The 17260-nt window shown below is 34.7% G+C and overlaps 2 protein-coding genes across 2 annotated transcripts; both read left to right on the forward strand.

The window, feature by feature from the left end:
* The first annotated feature begins 2989 nt into the window (after positions 1–2989).
* Positions 2990–7524, forward strand: LOC145604951 (protein NOI4-like). The gene is made up of 3 exons (XM_081660947.1): positions 2990–3170; positions 6069–6251; positions 7110–7524. Exons 1-3 carry the CDS (start codon positions 3165–3167, stop codon positions 7152–7154), a joined length of 234 nt encoding a protein of 77 aa, XP_081517073.1. The 5' UTR covers positions 2990–3164; the 3' UTR covers positions 7155–7524.
* Positions 7525–8379: 855 nt separating this feature from the next.
* LOC145604469 (putative nucleoredoxin 1) lies at positions 8380–11640 on the forward strand. The gene is made up of 4 exons (XM_081660355.1): positions 8380–8390; positions 9158–9227; positions 9806–10844; positions 10889–11640. Exons 1-4 carry the CDS (start codon positions 8380–8382, stop codon positions 11638–11640), a joined length of 1872 nt encoding a protein of 623 aa, XP_081516481.1.
* The last annotated feature ends 5620 nt before the right edge of the window (positions 11641–17260 follow it).

Genomic DNA, 17260 nt, shown 5'->3' on the forward strand with positions numbered 1-17260 from the left:
TTATCTGATTTCTGGGCAGTTTGCAGAGGTTGAAGACCAACTGAAGACATGGAAATGGGGTTTTGGTCTAGAAGGTACAACAAAATTTTTTACTACGGGTTCGTTTGGCATCACTGTGGTTTTCTGTTTTTTTGTTTTTTGTTTTTTAACAGTATATTACATATGTCACATAATGAATCAAAAATTATTTAGACTTATTAAAATCATGATAATTTTGAAAACTGACAATTAAAAAGTGAAAACACCCTTTTCTTGTTTCCTGTTTTTGGTTTTTAGTTTTCAAAAAAACAGAAAACTAAAAACCAAAATTGATGCCAAACAAGCCCTACTATTTTTTATTTTTTATTTTTTAATTACTTTCCCTCTTTTTGACAATTGATCCCAAACTCTACTCTTAGTTAAACTCAAAATTCTAAATTCTAATTTGGGTAAATAATTGTGTTAACTTTGGGGATTATACTCGCGTCGAACCCTGTCAAGATCGATGTACTCTATAATTAAGCTTCATGGTCATGTTTGGTTCTAGTCAAATTCAATTTGTTGTGTGGGGTTGTTTACTCTTTCATATTTAAGTCAAGTTTTATTTACGTCAAGATCAACTCAGATTCAATTTTAGGTCCAGGCATAAACAGTTAGGTTTAAGGGTGGATTATTGAAGTAAATTCAAGTTTGGGTCGGTAATTTATCGGGTCTAATAATCAACATTAAGTCGAGTTATTCTTAGGCTCAAGTCAAGTTTAATATCATGATTGCTTGGCTTAAGTTTGAATCATATCATATCATATCAAAGTAGGATAAATATTATGACAAACTTTTAAATAAAACGGATGTTAAATTACTGAACATCCGTTATAAATAATAAAATGTGCAAAAGTTACACTAAAACGCACAAATGTTACCCTGACATATATAAGAGTTATTTATGCTTCATTGATAAATTTGACAAAAGTGAAACTAAATTTGACAAAAGTGACACTAAATCTGACAAAAGTGTACCCGATGTACAGCAAATTACTGAAAACCGGGTGTATACAAAAGTTTTCCAAATATAATATCAATATATTTGTTAATCAAAATTGAAATCAATATTTTGATAAATTTATTATAATACTAATAAAATTAGATCAAGTTATATATTTTTCCCATTGTAATTAAGCTCAAGTATTCAAGGATAATTATATTTCTATTTCATCACTTGTTTTAAGTTGAGTAAAATGTAAGTTGAGTAGACTTAAGTTTTCATATAAGTTACAATCAATTTAATGATAGCTCGTAACTATAGGTTGGATAAAATCGGGTTATAGTCCTTATGGGGGGTTGGGGGTCATCACATGTCGGGTTAAAAAAAAGATGCTTTGGGATATAATTGGTTTTTAGTCTAATTGTGTTTGATGCCAATTTGAGTTCAAATTATTGACTTATCGGATCAAATCAAATAGGAGTACTCAAAATAAGGTGAACTAAACATGACATTAAGCGTAAAGCCGCAAAATATCTAATATGAAACACGACATTTACGGTATGGCAGTGTTTTACGCTTTACCAAAGTTCCTTAAACATGCACATAAGTGACATAACTATTACTGTAATATGAGTATAGTATTCGAAATTCCAATTCACACTAGACACACCCAAAGCCAAGGTCCCCACCTTCCATTCATCAAACAAATAAATATCCCAATTAGTTGCATAAAAATAAGGAAAAAAAAATTTTTTTTCAAAGAAAAGAAAAAATGGTAATAGGAACAGAGTACTATGTATCCAAGTAAAATATTACGGAGTACAAAGAAAAAGATGGTTAATTCTCCTTTTAATCAACAAGTAATTTTTTCAAAGTATTGCAGTGTTTTAAGTTTCATCCTCGTTCTTCAAAAAAAAAAAAAAAAAAAAGTTTCATCCTCATTAAAACGCTAACTTTTATCTGATAAATTGAAAAGTAGTAGAGAAATTACTCTGTCAAAAAAAATACAAAGCAAAAAAAAAAAAAAAAAAGAGTCTTTTTGTTCTCGTAAGAGAGAATGACCCGAAGTAAATTAAAGGGAAAAAAAAAACCCAATAATAATACCCCTTCAATAAAAAAAATTTATCAAAGTATTGTCTTGAGCTCTTGAACTTCGGCCTTCATCATCACAACCTTAATCGCTATCTTCAACACTGTTGTCTAGTAAACCATAAATAAATGCATGACATAAAAAAAAAAAAAAAAAAAAGACATTTTAATCATTGTAAGAGAGAGAATATGACCTTTAAAAGCAATAAGCAATTGCAAAAAGAACACTAAAATTTTTTTAAAAAATCATCAAAGTATTGTTGTCTTAAACTTCGAACTTCATAGTTTAAGGTTAAAGCACTAATCTATAATCACTACATCAAACTTCGAACTTCATAGTTAAGGTTAAGCCTTGTACTTTTGAGTTTCTAAGTAGAGCAGGGTAGGTCAATAGATTATTAATACTCAATTACTTAGGGTCTGTTATCTTCAGCTTAATATCAGTTTAGTTCAATTCAGTTTAACTTAGAGGTGATCAAAGTTAGCCCAGCCCGGGCCGAATTTTTTTTTTTTGGGCGGGTTTGGGAATACATTTTTACACAAATTTAATTGATTGTTTAGGATCGGCCTGAAAAGCCCGCACGGACTGACCATTTTGGGCGGGTTTGGGCACAATAATTCCTGCCTGAAACTTGGCCCAACCCGGCCCGATACGTGGCAAATTTTTTTTAGCTTGAGCTCGGCCTGGCCCGCCTATTAATCACCTCTAGTTTAGCTCCTAATTTTCTTATCTCATAAACAGTTCAATTCGTTTCAACTCAGTTCAGTAAATGAGAACTGACTCTCGAAGTAAACCACAACAGCTCAAAAGAACATGGACTTAAACGCCGTAAGCAAACGGCGTTACATTCTCGTAAGAGAGAGAGAGAATGAAGTCTGAAAAGTCCCCACGTTCACATGCCTATTTGTGGGTTTTCATACAAAAATTCTCTCTCCTCTCCATTTCACAATACAATACTTCGTCATCGTCAAAACAAAACCCCCCATTTTCTCTCTCTACTTCTTCCATCTTCTTTCTCCCCCTTTTCTTTGTTTTTTCTTCTTCTTTATTTCATTCGAATCTCTCTCTTCTTTCTCTCTCTTCCCCCTGTTTCTTCCTTTCCTCTCTGTATTCATGACGGTAAGTCAAAATTCAATTATTTATTTATTATTATTATTATTATTATTATTGAAATTTATCATCTTTTTGTTGATTGTTATTGTTTGTAACCCTAGATTCATCGCAATTCAGCTTGGTTTTTTGTGTTTTTCATGTTTTGTTTGATTTGATCTGGTTTTGTTATTGGGTTTAATTCTTCTGTTTTTCTGGGTTTTCTTGATTGATTTGATTTCTTGTTTGACTCTTCTTTTTTTACAATTCATCTTCTTTAATTTCCCAATTGATTGATTTTCTTATGTTTGATTGATGTGTTTATTATGCAGAATTACCATTTCTAGCTTCCTGATTCAGTCTAGCTGGTTTTTTATTTTTTGTTTTTATATTTTTTTTATATTTATCAAATTAAAAATTTTAAACCTAGGAATCTCTTTTGATAGGAATTGATGGTTTTGAATTGGGATTTTATTTATTTATTATTTTTGATTGTTTTTTCTGGGATTTCCCCCCCTCACTATATGGAAATTCAATGGGTTTGTTTGGTTTACACAATTTGAACTAATGTTTTTTTTGGTATATTGTTTTTTCTTTGCTTTCAATTATGGCGTTATTGGAAAATATCATTGTCTAGAAGTGATTAGAAGATGCTGACTTAAACTATCTGTGAAAGTTGTGTGGCACTGATAAATTTTAGCTTAACCTGGCATTTTCTAGAATCCTTGTTTGAAAGCTAAGTCATTGCCAAGCATGGATTTGTTTTGTTTTACTCGTGTTTTCGACATGTCATAGACAGATATATTTTTTCATGGCACGAGTTCGAAGGAGTGTAAGATTGACCTAGTTATCCAAAAGTATTTCAGCTTCCTGTAGCTGATTGATAACTTCATTGAGTGGATTTTAGGCCATTTTCCATCCTGCCTTGAGTGGTTATATAGATATTTCTGAATTTTGATGATCGAACACTTAAAGTGTGAGTCCTTAAGATTATATTAAAGATAGGACTTCAAAATTATATTTTTTTGGACAAATTTTTTCTGCAGCCTATTTAGAGTGTACTGGTGATGGATATTTAGGAGTGGTGGATGATATCAATGCCCATGATATACGAATGTGCGAGTATCTTGGCTTTTTTGGCACCCTTTGGGTCCTTTTGGCTTCTGGGTGATAAAGGGGTCATAGTATGTAGTAGAGATTTGACTATGCAGCTAGTCTGTGGAAGAGGAATTGTCAGCTGGCAGCTACCTTGCTGCTGTAATCCTAGCTGAGCTTAGCCTTCATACAACTTCTGCTTGCTTTTGCTTGGGCTGGCTTTATCATATGCTAAGTCGGAGTCTATGTGCAATTGCAGGCAATATCACAAATGTTCTTAGACCCGGCAAAATGGATCTTGCTTGTTGAGCACTGGTTTGAATCTAGTTTAGAACTTGCAGTTTATATAAAAGCATGAGCTGAGGTGAGGTGCTGAGGGTGATAGGCTCTCGGACATGGTCCTTGAGGGCCTTAGAGGCATGCCTTTTTGTTCTTATTAAAATTACCGTTTGTAGGTTCCCTTGTCCTGAATCTTATTGTTTCCATTTTCTATATGCCATAGAATATGATGTGCTACTATGAAGCGTCTAGTGATTTTATAGCTTCTTGTTTATATGTGTGGTTCTGGGTTAAATTTGTTTTGTTTTTCTTTATTTGGAATATTTAAAGTATACATATACCAATGATGGTTGTCCCACATAGAGTATACATTAACAGTTCAATAAGCTTTGCTGAACTTCTTCTCTTAAATTTGGCTTTTCACCCGGTCATGGACTCACCTACTTTCTCTATCCTTAATCTCCATGCCCTTACCTATTTTACTATAAGCTAAAAACATGTGATGGCTTGCTTCACTTTGTGCATGTCTTTACCACTTCCTTTATTAGCTACTGTCAACTTAGTGTGCCTCATGCCTTCGAAACACTGAGTAGGTTAAAATCTTAGTGGAAAAAGTTGCACATTCTGTGTTTACCCTGTTTACTGTTATTTTAAATTTGGTAATGATTTGACTGTTTATGTACTTGTCAGTTAAATCAACCTGGAAACAACTTTTTCTAATTTCTTTGGATTAAGAAATGCACAATTGGAGGTTTAATTATGCTGTGACCAGCTTCTTAATTTTGCTAGAGATTTAAGTCTCAATTTCTTTGAATTTTGGGAATATTGTCTTGTAGGGTTGCACACTCACAAGAAAAAGCCAATCGAAGCTATTTCAAGCGACTTAGGGTCAGAAATTTGTTATCTTTTGTTGCTGTTATGTCTTTTAGGGCCATATAGTTTTGAAGTTATTTTCCAATTTTTTGTCCTTTCTTTCATGCATTATAAAATTTTATGTTTGTTTTTGCCTAATTATAAAATAATTTTTTATTCAGTGATCTTTTACTGTGTAAAATCACTGTCAATGTGTGCACAGACCTATATTACTGATTGAGTGAGCTCCCTAATTTTATTGTTCTGTCTTGGTGTAGTGTTCTGTTCTCAGCTGTTGCTTGTACTTCCCTTACAAAGTGTATCTCCAATGTTGGTGAAAACAGAAATTGGATTTATATAATAATATTAGAACATCTATATCCAGCTGCTGTTTGTATTGCTATAGCAAGATTTTTTCGTATTGTGATTTAGATCTGGGGATGAGATGTGGGATATCATATGCAAAGTTGAATTATGATTTTTAGTTGATGTCAATGTTGCATAGTAAAGTTTGAATAAGATGTATGTTACTTTTATATGGGGAGTGAGGGAGGTTGGTAGGGTTTGTCCAGCAGGACTTGGAAATAACTCTAGCGGTCAACATCCTGGTCAGAGTATTAATTGTGTTTTTCACTTTTCTCCGATTCCTCATTGGAAGAATGCATAACACAAAATCTTGACCCCTTCTTTGGCTATTGTCAGGACAAGGGAAGGCCACTGCCCAAGTTTGGTGAATGGGATGTCAATGACCCAGCTTCAGCGGAGGGATTCACTGTGATTTTTAATAAAGCCAGGGATGAAAAGAAGACAGGTGGGAAACCTGAGTCCCCTGCGAAGAACCAGCCCACATCTAGGCCTGGAATGGAGCCCACCAAGTCTCAGCCAGTAATTTTTTTTTCCTCTTTCTGATTTGACTGTCGCATCTGCATCATTTTGGCTGTCTTTAATTGCTTGTTTGAGAGATACACAGATGAGCACACTACATACTGGTTTCTTCTCTTTTTCTAGTCAGTACCTAACTTGGTTGTTGGCCTTGTGGCCAATTCATTTGGAGGTTTTTTGAGACACAGAAAATGCTACATGCCTGTTGCTTTACTAATCTGTCATATCCTTTGTTTTCTGCTTTCTGGGTGTGATCTTTTGTTTTTAATGGTTGAAATGGTAAATGACTGATAAAAGTATGTGTACAAAATCTATAGCAACTTGTGCATTCTATTGCAACACATCCTTTTTTTTTTTTTTTTTTTTGATTCCCAGTAAAGCCTTGCCATTCCCAAGTAAAATATTATATATATATATATGCAGATTAATCATATACTCCCTCTGTTTCAATGGAGAAAGTAGATTTGGTGGGTATGGGTAGATGATAAAATAAGCAAACACAGAGATTTTAATTAGCTTTGGGATATCGTTGAGTTGTAACTAGCTTTGAGGTAGTATATTAGGTAAACTTTGTCATGATCATAGGAAAATAACTTTTAGAGGATATTGATATCTTTCTTTTCAATGACATTCCCATTTTGAACGCTGAAGTCTGCGACTGCCATTTGCCATAGAGACTAGAGAGCATATGTTATCATGTACAAATGACATCATTTCAATACTGTAAAAATTATGTCAACTGTTTAACACACTTTTATTGGCAAGAAATTATTGAGGTGCCTCAATTCAGATTAAACTTGGACTTAGAAACTAATTTGATCTCATGTCCGACTTATTTTTTGATTTTCTTGGACTCTGCAGAAAAAATGGCTATGCTGTGTACAAGCCCCAGATGTTCATTCTTAAGGAGAGTCTCTTCTCGTTAGACTTGATATGGAAAGGGATATTTGGCTGAGATCCCACTCCAACACGTTTCTCCCAAAAGAACAAAAAATGTAAGAGTTGTGATAGGGTGCTTCAAAACCTGGAACAACACAATTTTTTTCTTTTCTCTTGTGCTGTTGGAATGAGTTGGTGTGGGAAGGAAACATGGAAAGAAGACTCTTATATTGTATTTATATGTACTGAATTGTGTGGGTCATTATTAAGAAAACCAAAAGTTTTCCTTTCTTACTCTCCATTTCTTGTGCTTTTGAGTTGTAAAGCTTTTTCATTTGTGATATAACTTTTGGTTTTTGTATCAGTTAAGTTATAATGGAGTGGTTGTGGTTTACTTGGTGATTTTGCTTCATGTTTGCCTTTTGGTATGTTACTTGGTCACTATTAACATTGAAGTAAAGCACTACCTCCGTATTCAATTATCTGCATAGCTGCACAGTTTCTAAGAAAAAATTTCATAAAAGAAGATTAGCAAAAAGAAGGGTAGGTGATTAAGGGTAAGAGAGGGAAAGTGGGATCATTAAATTAAGTCACTCACCCTAACATCCTGAACGCCTGTCCCAGCAGGCCACCCACCAGACGCACCCTAGCCACTGAAGTCGCCTTACCTCATCACCACCCTAGCCATTGTGACCCTCACCTCTTACCCACCCCACCATAACCACCCAAAACCTACGCCAACCTCATCTGAACCCTCTAAACCACCGTCTTCAACCTCAGCCACCTTAAACACCCTCCCAACCACCTATAACGAAATCAACCCTCCCCGAAACCTTACCCATACCTCGATCAAAACTTCATCCCCATCGTTCCGAAGATGTCGTACCTAGCACAAAATTTCCCACCGTCTTGAAACTACTATACCTATCTCCACCAACAAAAACAACCGACATTGTTAACTCCAAAAAAACCACCATTGTAAACTCCTTCCCTATCAACACCCCAAAAGCACACACATACAAAACACACAACCTTAAAATATGAACGAAAAGGATAAAATAACAAATTATTACTTTCTCATCATTAAATAAGAGTATTGATCAAGAGACAGAAACTTCCCCTTACAAGGTGATCAACACCAAGCATACTCTCATATAAATCATGGAAAGCTTATCATACAAAACCTTGAACCTTGACCCCTTCAATGAACCAGCTTCAGCGGAGGGATTCACTGTGATTTTATAATAAAGCCATGGAAGGCAGGTGGGTTGTGATAATTATATACTTTTTCAGTTCTTCTGTTTTTCATTTACTTATAACACACCCTTTTGACACACATTTTAAGGAATATATTAGATTAAGTAAACAGATCGATTAATTTACAAAATTTTACCACCGATAAGAAGAAAGAGATTAGTTGCTACAGTTTAAATATCATAGCTTAATTTATTCATTTACCTAGTCTACACCTTTTCAAAAAGCGTGAAAAAAATTGTGTAATTGCGAGTGTTAAAAAACAGTGGAAATTTTTTTACAAAAACATTTAACTCTTTATTTAAGTTATCGGTAATCGGAATTGAAGAATGAAAATACAAATAAAAGTTAAAATTATTGCAAAATAATCATAAGTCAAATTATTTAAAGTAAATTAGGCAAGGTGAGATCACTAATCAGTAATTACTCCGTACTAAAGTGTATTTTTTCCTCAAAAAAAAAAAAAAAAAAAGAAGTGTATTTTTTCCTTATTTTTATATCTTTATCAAATTATATGTCCCTATTCCTTTAGAATTTAGGCCCCAAGCTAAACTGAACATTAGCCTTCGATCCCTCCCAACTCCCAATTGCCGTAAAAAAAAAATAAAAAATAAATTTCCCTGATCAATTATTGTTTTTTTGTTGATTTTTTTTTGAAAGAAATTGTTTTGTGTTGATTTTGAGTTAGTATCCCTTCTCTCTCTGTATGTTATTTGGGTTAATTTTGATTTTTTTTTTTAAATTTTAATTTAAGTGCTGTTTGTTCTTGTTTGCAGTGTGATAATGGTGTCTGATTCTAATTCTGATTCTAGTAAGAAAAAGAGAAGTAGAAAGGCGAATGTCAAGGTTTGCTTTTCATTTCATGTTATTTCTAGCTTCAATTTCGTTATTGGTTAGAATTTCAACTGGTCTGATTTTGCAAATTTACTAATCAATTTTGTTTTTCTACCAACCAAGCAAGCAATTATTAATTAGAAGGATCTTGCTAACGAATACCTTCGAGTGTTAGATAACATTTAAAATATTTTAAAATTAATTTGGGAATGCATGTTAAAATTACGCGTTAATTGGTGCAATCAATATTCATTTTAATTTAATATTTTTACTTTACTTAATTGTCTTACCCAATGCCGCCCTAGGGGCATTTCTTAGCTTTTGCCTAATTAGAAATATTGTCTAACAATACATGCGGAGCTATTTCTTGTGGACAAAAGTTTTCACACACTTGCTCAACTCCGAAAGGTACTAGCTAAGCTAAAAGGTGCGCAACAAAATTGTCATCTCTTTTAACACGAGAACAAGAGATAAATCTTAAAAAAGTACAAATGGACATAATATCATTAAGGATGGTATCCAAATCTTTGAGTTGTATTTCCTGATTTTTAGAGATTATTAATTGATTTTTCTGTTAATCCAATAACAAGGTTATGGATGTAGAGAAGCGGAAGAAATTTCCTGAGAAGTTAAAGTTGGATAAGGAGGAAATAAGGAGGTACATGTTTCCTTGTGCTCCTATAGAACCCTGGCTAGAAGAAAACTTTTTAAAAGCACTGGATGGCAGCAATATAAATTTAAAATCCGAACGTTCTCATGATGTTTGTGTTTCAAAACAGTTGGGAAGCTCAGTTTATAAAGAATGTTATGATTCTAGTAAGTATCAATTTAAGTGTGACATCGAGATTGGCAAGCCTCTTGATGTTAAGTCCCTGTTGTTTCCTTCTGGAAAGGGTTGTTTGGTTCGTAGAGGTCTTATAGTAGATGCTAAGAATCTTAAACTTAGTGGTAAGTACGTCGTGCTTTGTTGTTTCATGGTGCCTGTTAATTGGAATTCCATTGCCTGGAAAGTAGCAGTTGCTTGTCATGAATTATACTCTAAAATGAAGAATCGATTTGAGATGGTAATTGTTGCTATTATGAGAGATGGCTGGACCCATGATAAGAAAGCCTTCAGCCAATTTATGTCTGCTTTTCCTTTGTCTTGCCTTGCAATTCCATTTCGTGCTAAGTCTCATCGTCATCGTGTATGCAAGTATCTTGGAGGCATGTCCATGGCCAAAAGTACTCTCGTAGCCCCCACTGGTAATGTTCTCTTGCACAATGAGCTTTGGCACTTTGGGGATCTTGAATTTGTTCCCTGGTATCATTTAGACTACTCCCACGCATTTCCTTTCGTTACTGATGAGGATGAGGATGAAAAAGTTGGCCTGCATCTCACTATTCCATCGTCTCTTGAGGACCTTTTGTATTGCAGAACCTCTGATTTTGTCTTCAGGAAGAATCCTTCAGGAAGTGAGGCATTTTGGAAGGAGAAAAGACCTATTTCTCAACTCAAATCAAAGCTTCTGGGGTTGTACCTCTACACTTCGGGCAATTTGCTTCCTTGGCTTCGTAAAATTGAGGAAGCATGTAGGCAAAGTGACAAGGAGTTGGAGATTGTGGTTGTATATCTTCCTGATGGCATGGGCAAGATCCACGGTCGTATCCTGAAATTTTCAGCACTGTGCTAGCCAAGCAGAATATCTCTTGGTGGGTTGCGCCCTATAACAATACCGCATCCATTATACTCAAGAATTTGTTCGAGGGAGAGAAGGTGATCATTGTTGGTCCTAATGGCTCTTATTTAGATACCTTTGGAGCTGAACTTATGCAGCTTTATGGTATTACTGCATATCCCTTCACTGTGAAACACGTTGTCCAAAAAACTCTGGCAGAGCTAAGCAAAGTCACCCTAGAATCGTTCTTGGACTTACTCAACATGTGTTTAGAGCATCATCATATGGGGAAGAACATTCTTTTTTACTTTGATCATCCATTTCGTTACAATTCTGTAGTTTATGATGCGTATACACGTTTCACTTCTGATGTGGATGCTGTTATTTTTCCTTGTTCCACAGCTGATGCCACAGTAGTTACTGAACCCGAAGGAGATGATTCTAAACAAGCCAGAGGTAAACTATTATGGCATAACCCCTGCGTTGCTGTTAACACTGTGGTTAAGAAATTCTTCACAAGGTTCTTTAATGATCGATTTCCTACCATTGTTGCGTTTGGAAAAGATGGCAGGATCTGTTCACTACTTGCTCATCGCCTTCCATATTCTCATGGGGATAAATCTTTTCCCATCAAAGGTGATCTGCTTGAAGAGGTCTCATCTATATTGACTGACTACTTCAAAAGATATGATGATGGTGAGTTGAGTTATAGTCCTGATATGCAAGATCTCGAGGAGTTGCAGGAGTTGAGGCAAAGTTGGGTGTGATAGACGATGGGTCTTCTGTGTTTCATAACTAGGAGTTTTCATTTTGGTCCATTAAGTCTTGAATTTTTTTTTTAATTCCCCCAATCTTGTGTTTTGTTATCTATGTAGTGTTTAGGGATGTTAGGCTGTTAGCTGTGTAGTTGGTTAAAGCCTTGTGGGTAATTTGTTATCTATGTAGTGTTTAGGGATGTTAGGCTGTTAGCTGTGTAGTTGGTTAAAGCCTTGTGGGTGATTGCCATCGACTCATCTACTATATTTTTTGCCCTTTGCGCCTTTCTTCACACTGAATAACTTATAATTATTTAAAAAATTTTAATTGCGATGACTTGTGGTTATATGAAGACTTTTATAGCTTTTTAATCTTTTATTTATTAGTTTTAGCTGCAGAATTGAATCTATCTTTTTTTTTTTTAAAAAAAAATAAAATTTCCTCTATTCTTCAATGATGTAGATTTGTTCTGTTTCTTATGGATTTCATCTGTGATTCATAGAAATTAAATATATTAGTATGATTCAAAAAATACTAATAAATTTGTGATGATGTTGAAGTTTATGGTTACCCTTTTGATGAATATGGGCTGATTGGAAATTTTGATAGGGTTTTTTGGATTTCTTGAAAAAGGCATGATTTTTATGTTTTAAAAACTTCTTTTTTAATAATGGAATGTTTTATACTTTTATGACATTTAGAATCCAAAATTTAAATAATTTGAATAGAGAAATTGTTGAATTCGATTGGTTACAGCCTTACAGGCATTCTTCAAAGAGAAAAAGCTCCTGACATTAGAAATTAAAAATATATTGATGGCTTATATTGATGGCTGGTTGATACTTGTTTAGTGCAACTTTTTCTCTGAAATTTTAAGAGTTTTCCCAGTCACTACGCAATATAAAATTCCTTGTTAGTTGGCAATGATATGTAGTTGTTGTGATCATTTGAACAAGTAGAATTTTAATCTGCATATTACAGTCAATCAAGACTGCCTAATATATATTCCAAAACCACAAATCTATACTCTGCATCTCTAAATCTAGTACCCATTTTATGTTGTTTTTTTTATTTCTTTAGCTGATTTTGATGCTTCTGGCAATACTATGGACATTGAGAAGCTCTATGAATATGGTGAGTATCTTATTGATGCCAAAGACAAGTCTCAGGTTGCTCACCATTTTCTCTCTTTTCATTTTTAAGCGTACACTATATATATATACACGAATTGCTTTGATAAACATAATTGTCACGAAATGATTTTCCAAATCATCAAGAAAATCGTGATCAACACCAACATAGTCATTAGGCACACTCTCGGCACCCACAGTAGAAGAAACCAAATCACCATCTTTCACAAACGGGAATCCATTCTCATGGAATTTAACATTACGGGAAACAAAAATATCACCGGTTTTCAAATCATACACCTTCCAACCCTTTTTACCATGAGGGTAACCCACAAACACACATTTCCTACTCCTAGGAGCAAATTTGTCACCCTTAGCTTTTTGGTTATGAGCAAAGCAAAGACACCCAAAAACACGCAATGTATCAAAATCAGGTTGTTTGCCAAAAAGCATTTCATATGGAGTTTTCTTATCAAGATAGAAGGAGTGCGTTTAATAATATAAACCGCCCCAAGAATACACTCTCCCCACAAATCAATCAGCAAATTGCCTTGAAACATCAATGCTCTTCCTACATTTAATATATGTTGGTGTTTACGCTCTACTCGACCATTTTGTTGAGGGGTACCGATACAAGAGGTTTGAAATAGAGTGCCATGTTCATCAAAATAGGGAAGCATGTGTTTGAATTCGGTTCCATTATCACTCCTTACACACTTAACAGTAATATCAAATTGATTTTTAACCATAGCAAAAAAAAGAGAGAAAAGAAGAATAAACCTCAGTTTTATCATTCAACAAATAAACCCAAACACCTCTCGAGAAATAATCAACAATAGTAAAAAAATAATGAGCACCACAAGTAGAAGTCGTCTTATACGGTCCCCACAAATCACAATATATCATTTCAAGAATACAACTAGCACGACTATCACTATCAGGAAAACTGTCTCAGGTTTGTTTAGCTAGAGGACAAATTTCACAAGCTTTATGCAAACACTTAGTACTAGTACTACCTCGAATAGCATGAAGCAATTTGACAATTTTCTCCGATGGATGCCCCAAACGACGATGCCACAACTCAAATGTAGAAATTTCCGGACCCGTGGGAGCACACACTTTTGGGAGACGCCGGAAATAATATAGTCCATCTATCTGTTCACTGCCTCCAATTAAGCTCCCCAAGGATTGATCCTGTATAGCACAAAGAGAATTAGTGAATCGGACTAAGCAATTAGAATCATCAATCAACTTAGATACCGAAATCAAATTGCAAGTTAATTTAGGAACAAAGAAAACGTGCTCAAGAGTAATTCCATCCGCTAAGAAAACACGACCCTCCTTTGTTGCAAAGGCTTGAGCACCATCGGAAAGACCAACCGGGAAAGGGTAAAATTGATTGAGTATCAAATAATGAAGACTCGTCACCCGTTACATGATGTGAGCCACCTGTGTCAATTATCCAAGATAGAGAAAAAGAATCACCGGTGATACGATCAGTAGGAACTTCAAATACCCTACCCACAATTGGGTTAGTGTTGACAGAGTGATTAGAGGAAAAAGTAGTGACAACATACTTGGCAAATTCCCCACCCAACATAAGAGTAGTGTTGGCAGATTGATGAGAAGAAGAAGAAGCAGCAGTAGTCGAAGTGGTAGCAGCGGCCGCAGGGAAGGGTCGCGGGATATCCCAGCGGCTTGGCAGATTTGTCTGGCTTGTAGCAGTGTCCGCGGGATAGGGCCGCATGCTGTTCCCGCGGCCTGGCGAATGGTGCAGCAGTGAAAGCGACAAAGCTGCAGTAGTAGAAGAAAGAGAGACAACAGTCAAAGAAGCGGCAACAACACACATAGGGGAAGCAATAGACGAAGATGGCAATAGGCCTTTATTCCCATATTTTTCCAGCCACCAATCGGGTAGCCCATGGACAAGAAAGCAGCCACCATAGTCATGACTCGATCGATTGCAGTGGGTAAACCATGATTGTGACTTAGCATTCACCATTGTTGATAAAGAATTATAGAGTAGAAATTCAGTAAGGTAGAGTAGCAATTTAGCAATAAGAAGTCAGAGTAAAATTGCAGAAGTTTAGAGTAGAGTTGGTAGAAATTTCAAAAAATAAGATCGCAATTTCAGACTAAAAAAAATCAGAAATTCAGCAATTTAGAGGAGAAATTCGGGTTTAGCAATTTAGAATAGCAATTTAGAGTAGAAGTTCGAAAATTAGGGATTAGAATTGGATTGGCTCTGATACCATGTCACGAAATGATTTTCTGTAGTTTTCATTAGAGTATAGCAAGCGTATATATACAACCTAGCAAATAAATTAGGGCTCATGAGATAGGCCCGATAACTATACACTATACACAATAATAGGCCCTAACAAGAACATATATAGAACTAGTAGACAATATCTATATATGCTGATACATGTACTCTAGTTAATGGTGACTCTATTCAATTCATTGGATGTTGAGGGTAGGAAATAAATATAAGGGTGTACCAGAAGCGCTGTTATAGGAAGGAGATATGTGGGATTGATTGATGCTAAGAGGTAAAAGGCACATACAAGACTAGTGTGAGTGTAGAAAGCAGCTGATTTGTTAATTAGATGGGAATCGGAAAGAATATATAAAGGGGAAGTGTTTGTAAATGGTAAAATAGCAGACTAGGGTGAGACTGAACTTGTTGGAAAAACAATGCTTCCATTAACACTCATCTGTTTGGAATACTAAACAATTTTTGTGTGGCCATAACAATAGGTGATGTGTTTAGTTGGTTTAAAGTCTACATATCAAGTTTAAGGACAATGAAGCTTGAACTGTTTGATATTAGGATCTATTATGCTGCCACAGCCTTGTAGTTCTTGTAAAATTAATAAATTCTGAAATTCAATTCTATATTACTATACATGAATATATACAATTGAAGGCTCAAGCTAAGTGATTTAATTTCCCACCATCTGTTATGATCTTGGCCGTTGCTGGAAACAACGGACTGGAGTCAACTGATACCCTATCAGTCAAATGGTAACAAAATTCCAGTTCTTTTACGAAGAAACCATGTTGACCATTCTTTGATTTCTTTGAAAAGATTCTCAATATTGGAATAAATCCGTAGACTTCATGTAGTCTTCTAAGCAGCTCAGCTCCCAAAATAGTGTACCAAGTATTGCCTAATTCATCTTGAAACTGGTGATCAGGTTCAATATCTTGACCGATTAATATATTAGGAAATAAAAATAAAATTTTAAAGCAATCAACGGTATAAACTAAAATTTATGGATAACTGCAAAATTTACACATTTTAAACTTTATATTATCATTGATTTCTATCATTCTATGTCATAAAGTGTTTTTAATATATTTGTATTAATATATTAATGGCGGATCCATGATTTTGTGGGTGGTGGGTCACTATTGTGCCAAGATAGCATACCAATCATCAATAATGCATTGTTTACAAAAATAAAAAATTAAAATTACGTTATAGTAAATATTACTTCCTTTGTTATTTTATTATTTACATTTCGTATTATTCGTGATGATTAAGAAAGAATTATAATGAAGATAATTTTATTTTTTGATTAATAAATAAAATACTTTGTAAGTAAGAGTTTGTTCTCTTAAGCTTCTTTTCATTTCATTTTATTTCAGTTCAACTCAGCTTAATTCCAATCAGTTTAGTTCAATTCCTAATTTTCTTCTCTCATAAAATATTCAGTTCAGCCCAGTAAATAAAAACAAGCCCCAAGTACGAAATACCACTTTTATGATTACCTAAGTAAATGAAGACAAGGTAAAGTATGGGGTATATAACTAGATGAACATATATAAAATAAAAATGACATTTTTTAGGGAAAGTAGAACACACATAAGGTTGGGAGTATCATGTAAAGTTTCATAAAAGGAATAGTAAAATAAAAAATGCTCAAAATAGAATATGTAAAAGGAACTAGAAATGTACATATTAATAGATTAAACAATCCAATTTATCATATTAATAGATACAATACTACATAGTAACAATTTGAATTAGATTAAATAATCAAATTTTATAGTGATTTATGATTATTGATGATCATATGTAGTATTAGATTTTTTTTTTTTTTTTTATAAAAAAAAATTAAATCAAAAACTTCGGGGACTATCTCAGGTGCTCCTTGGGATATATCAGCCGGAGGCTCAGCAGCTTGTGACTCAGTCAGGGGCTCAGCTGCCCGTGGCTCCATCGGAGAAGGAGAAGGCAAGCGAGTTGCTCGACGTCTACGTCGTCTACGTCTAACACTCGGGTGCTCTACTTCGGGGACTATCTCGGGTGCTCCTCGGGATATATCAGCCGGAGGCTCAGCAGCTTGTGACTCGGTCAGGGGCTCAGCTGCCTGTGGCTCCACCGGAGAAGGAGAAGGCAAGCGAGTTGCTCGACGTTTACGTCTAACAAATAGACGTCTACGTCCAACAAATAAAAGCCTTCTCAGCCTCAACTACAAAATAAGAAGTAGAT

Source organism: Chenopodium album, chromosome 22 (genome assembly GCF_948465745.1).
Source record: "Chenopodium album chromosome 22, dcCheAlbu1.1, whole genome shotgun sequence".
In the NCBI taxonomy this organism is placed as follows: domain Eukaryota; kingdom Viridiplantae; phylum Streptophyta; class Magnoliopsida; order Caryophyllales; family Amaranthaceae; genus Chenopodium; species Chenopodium album.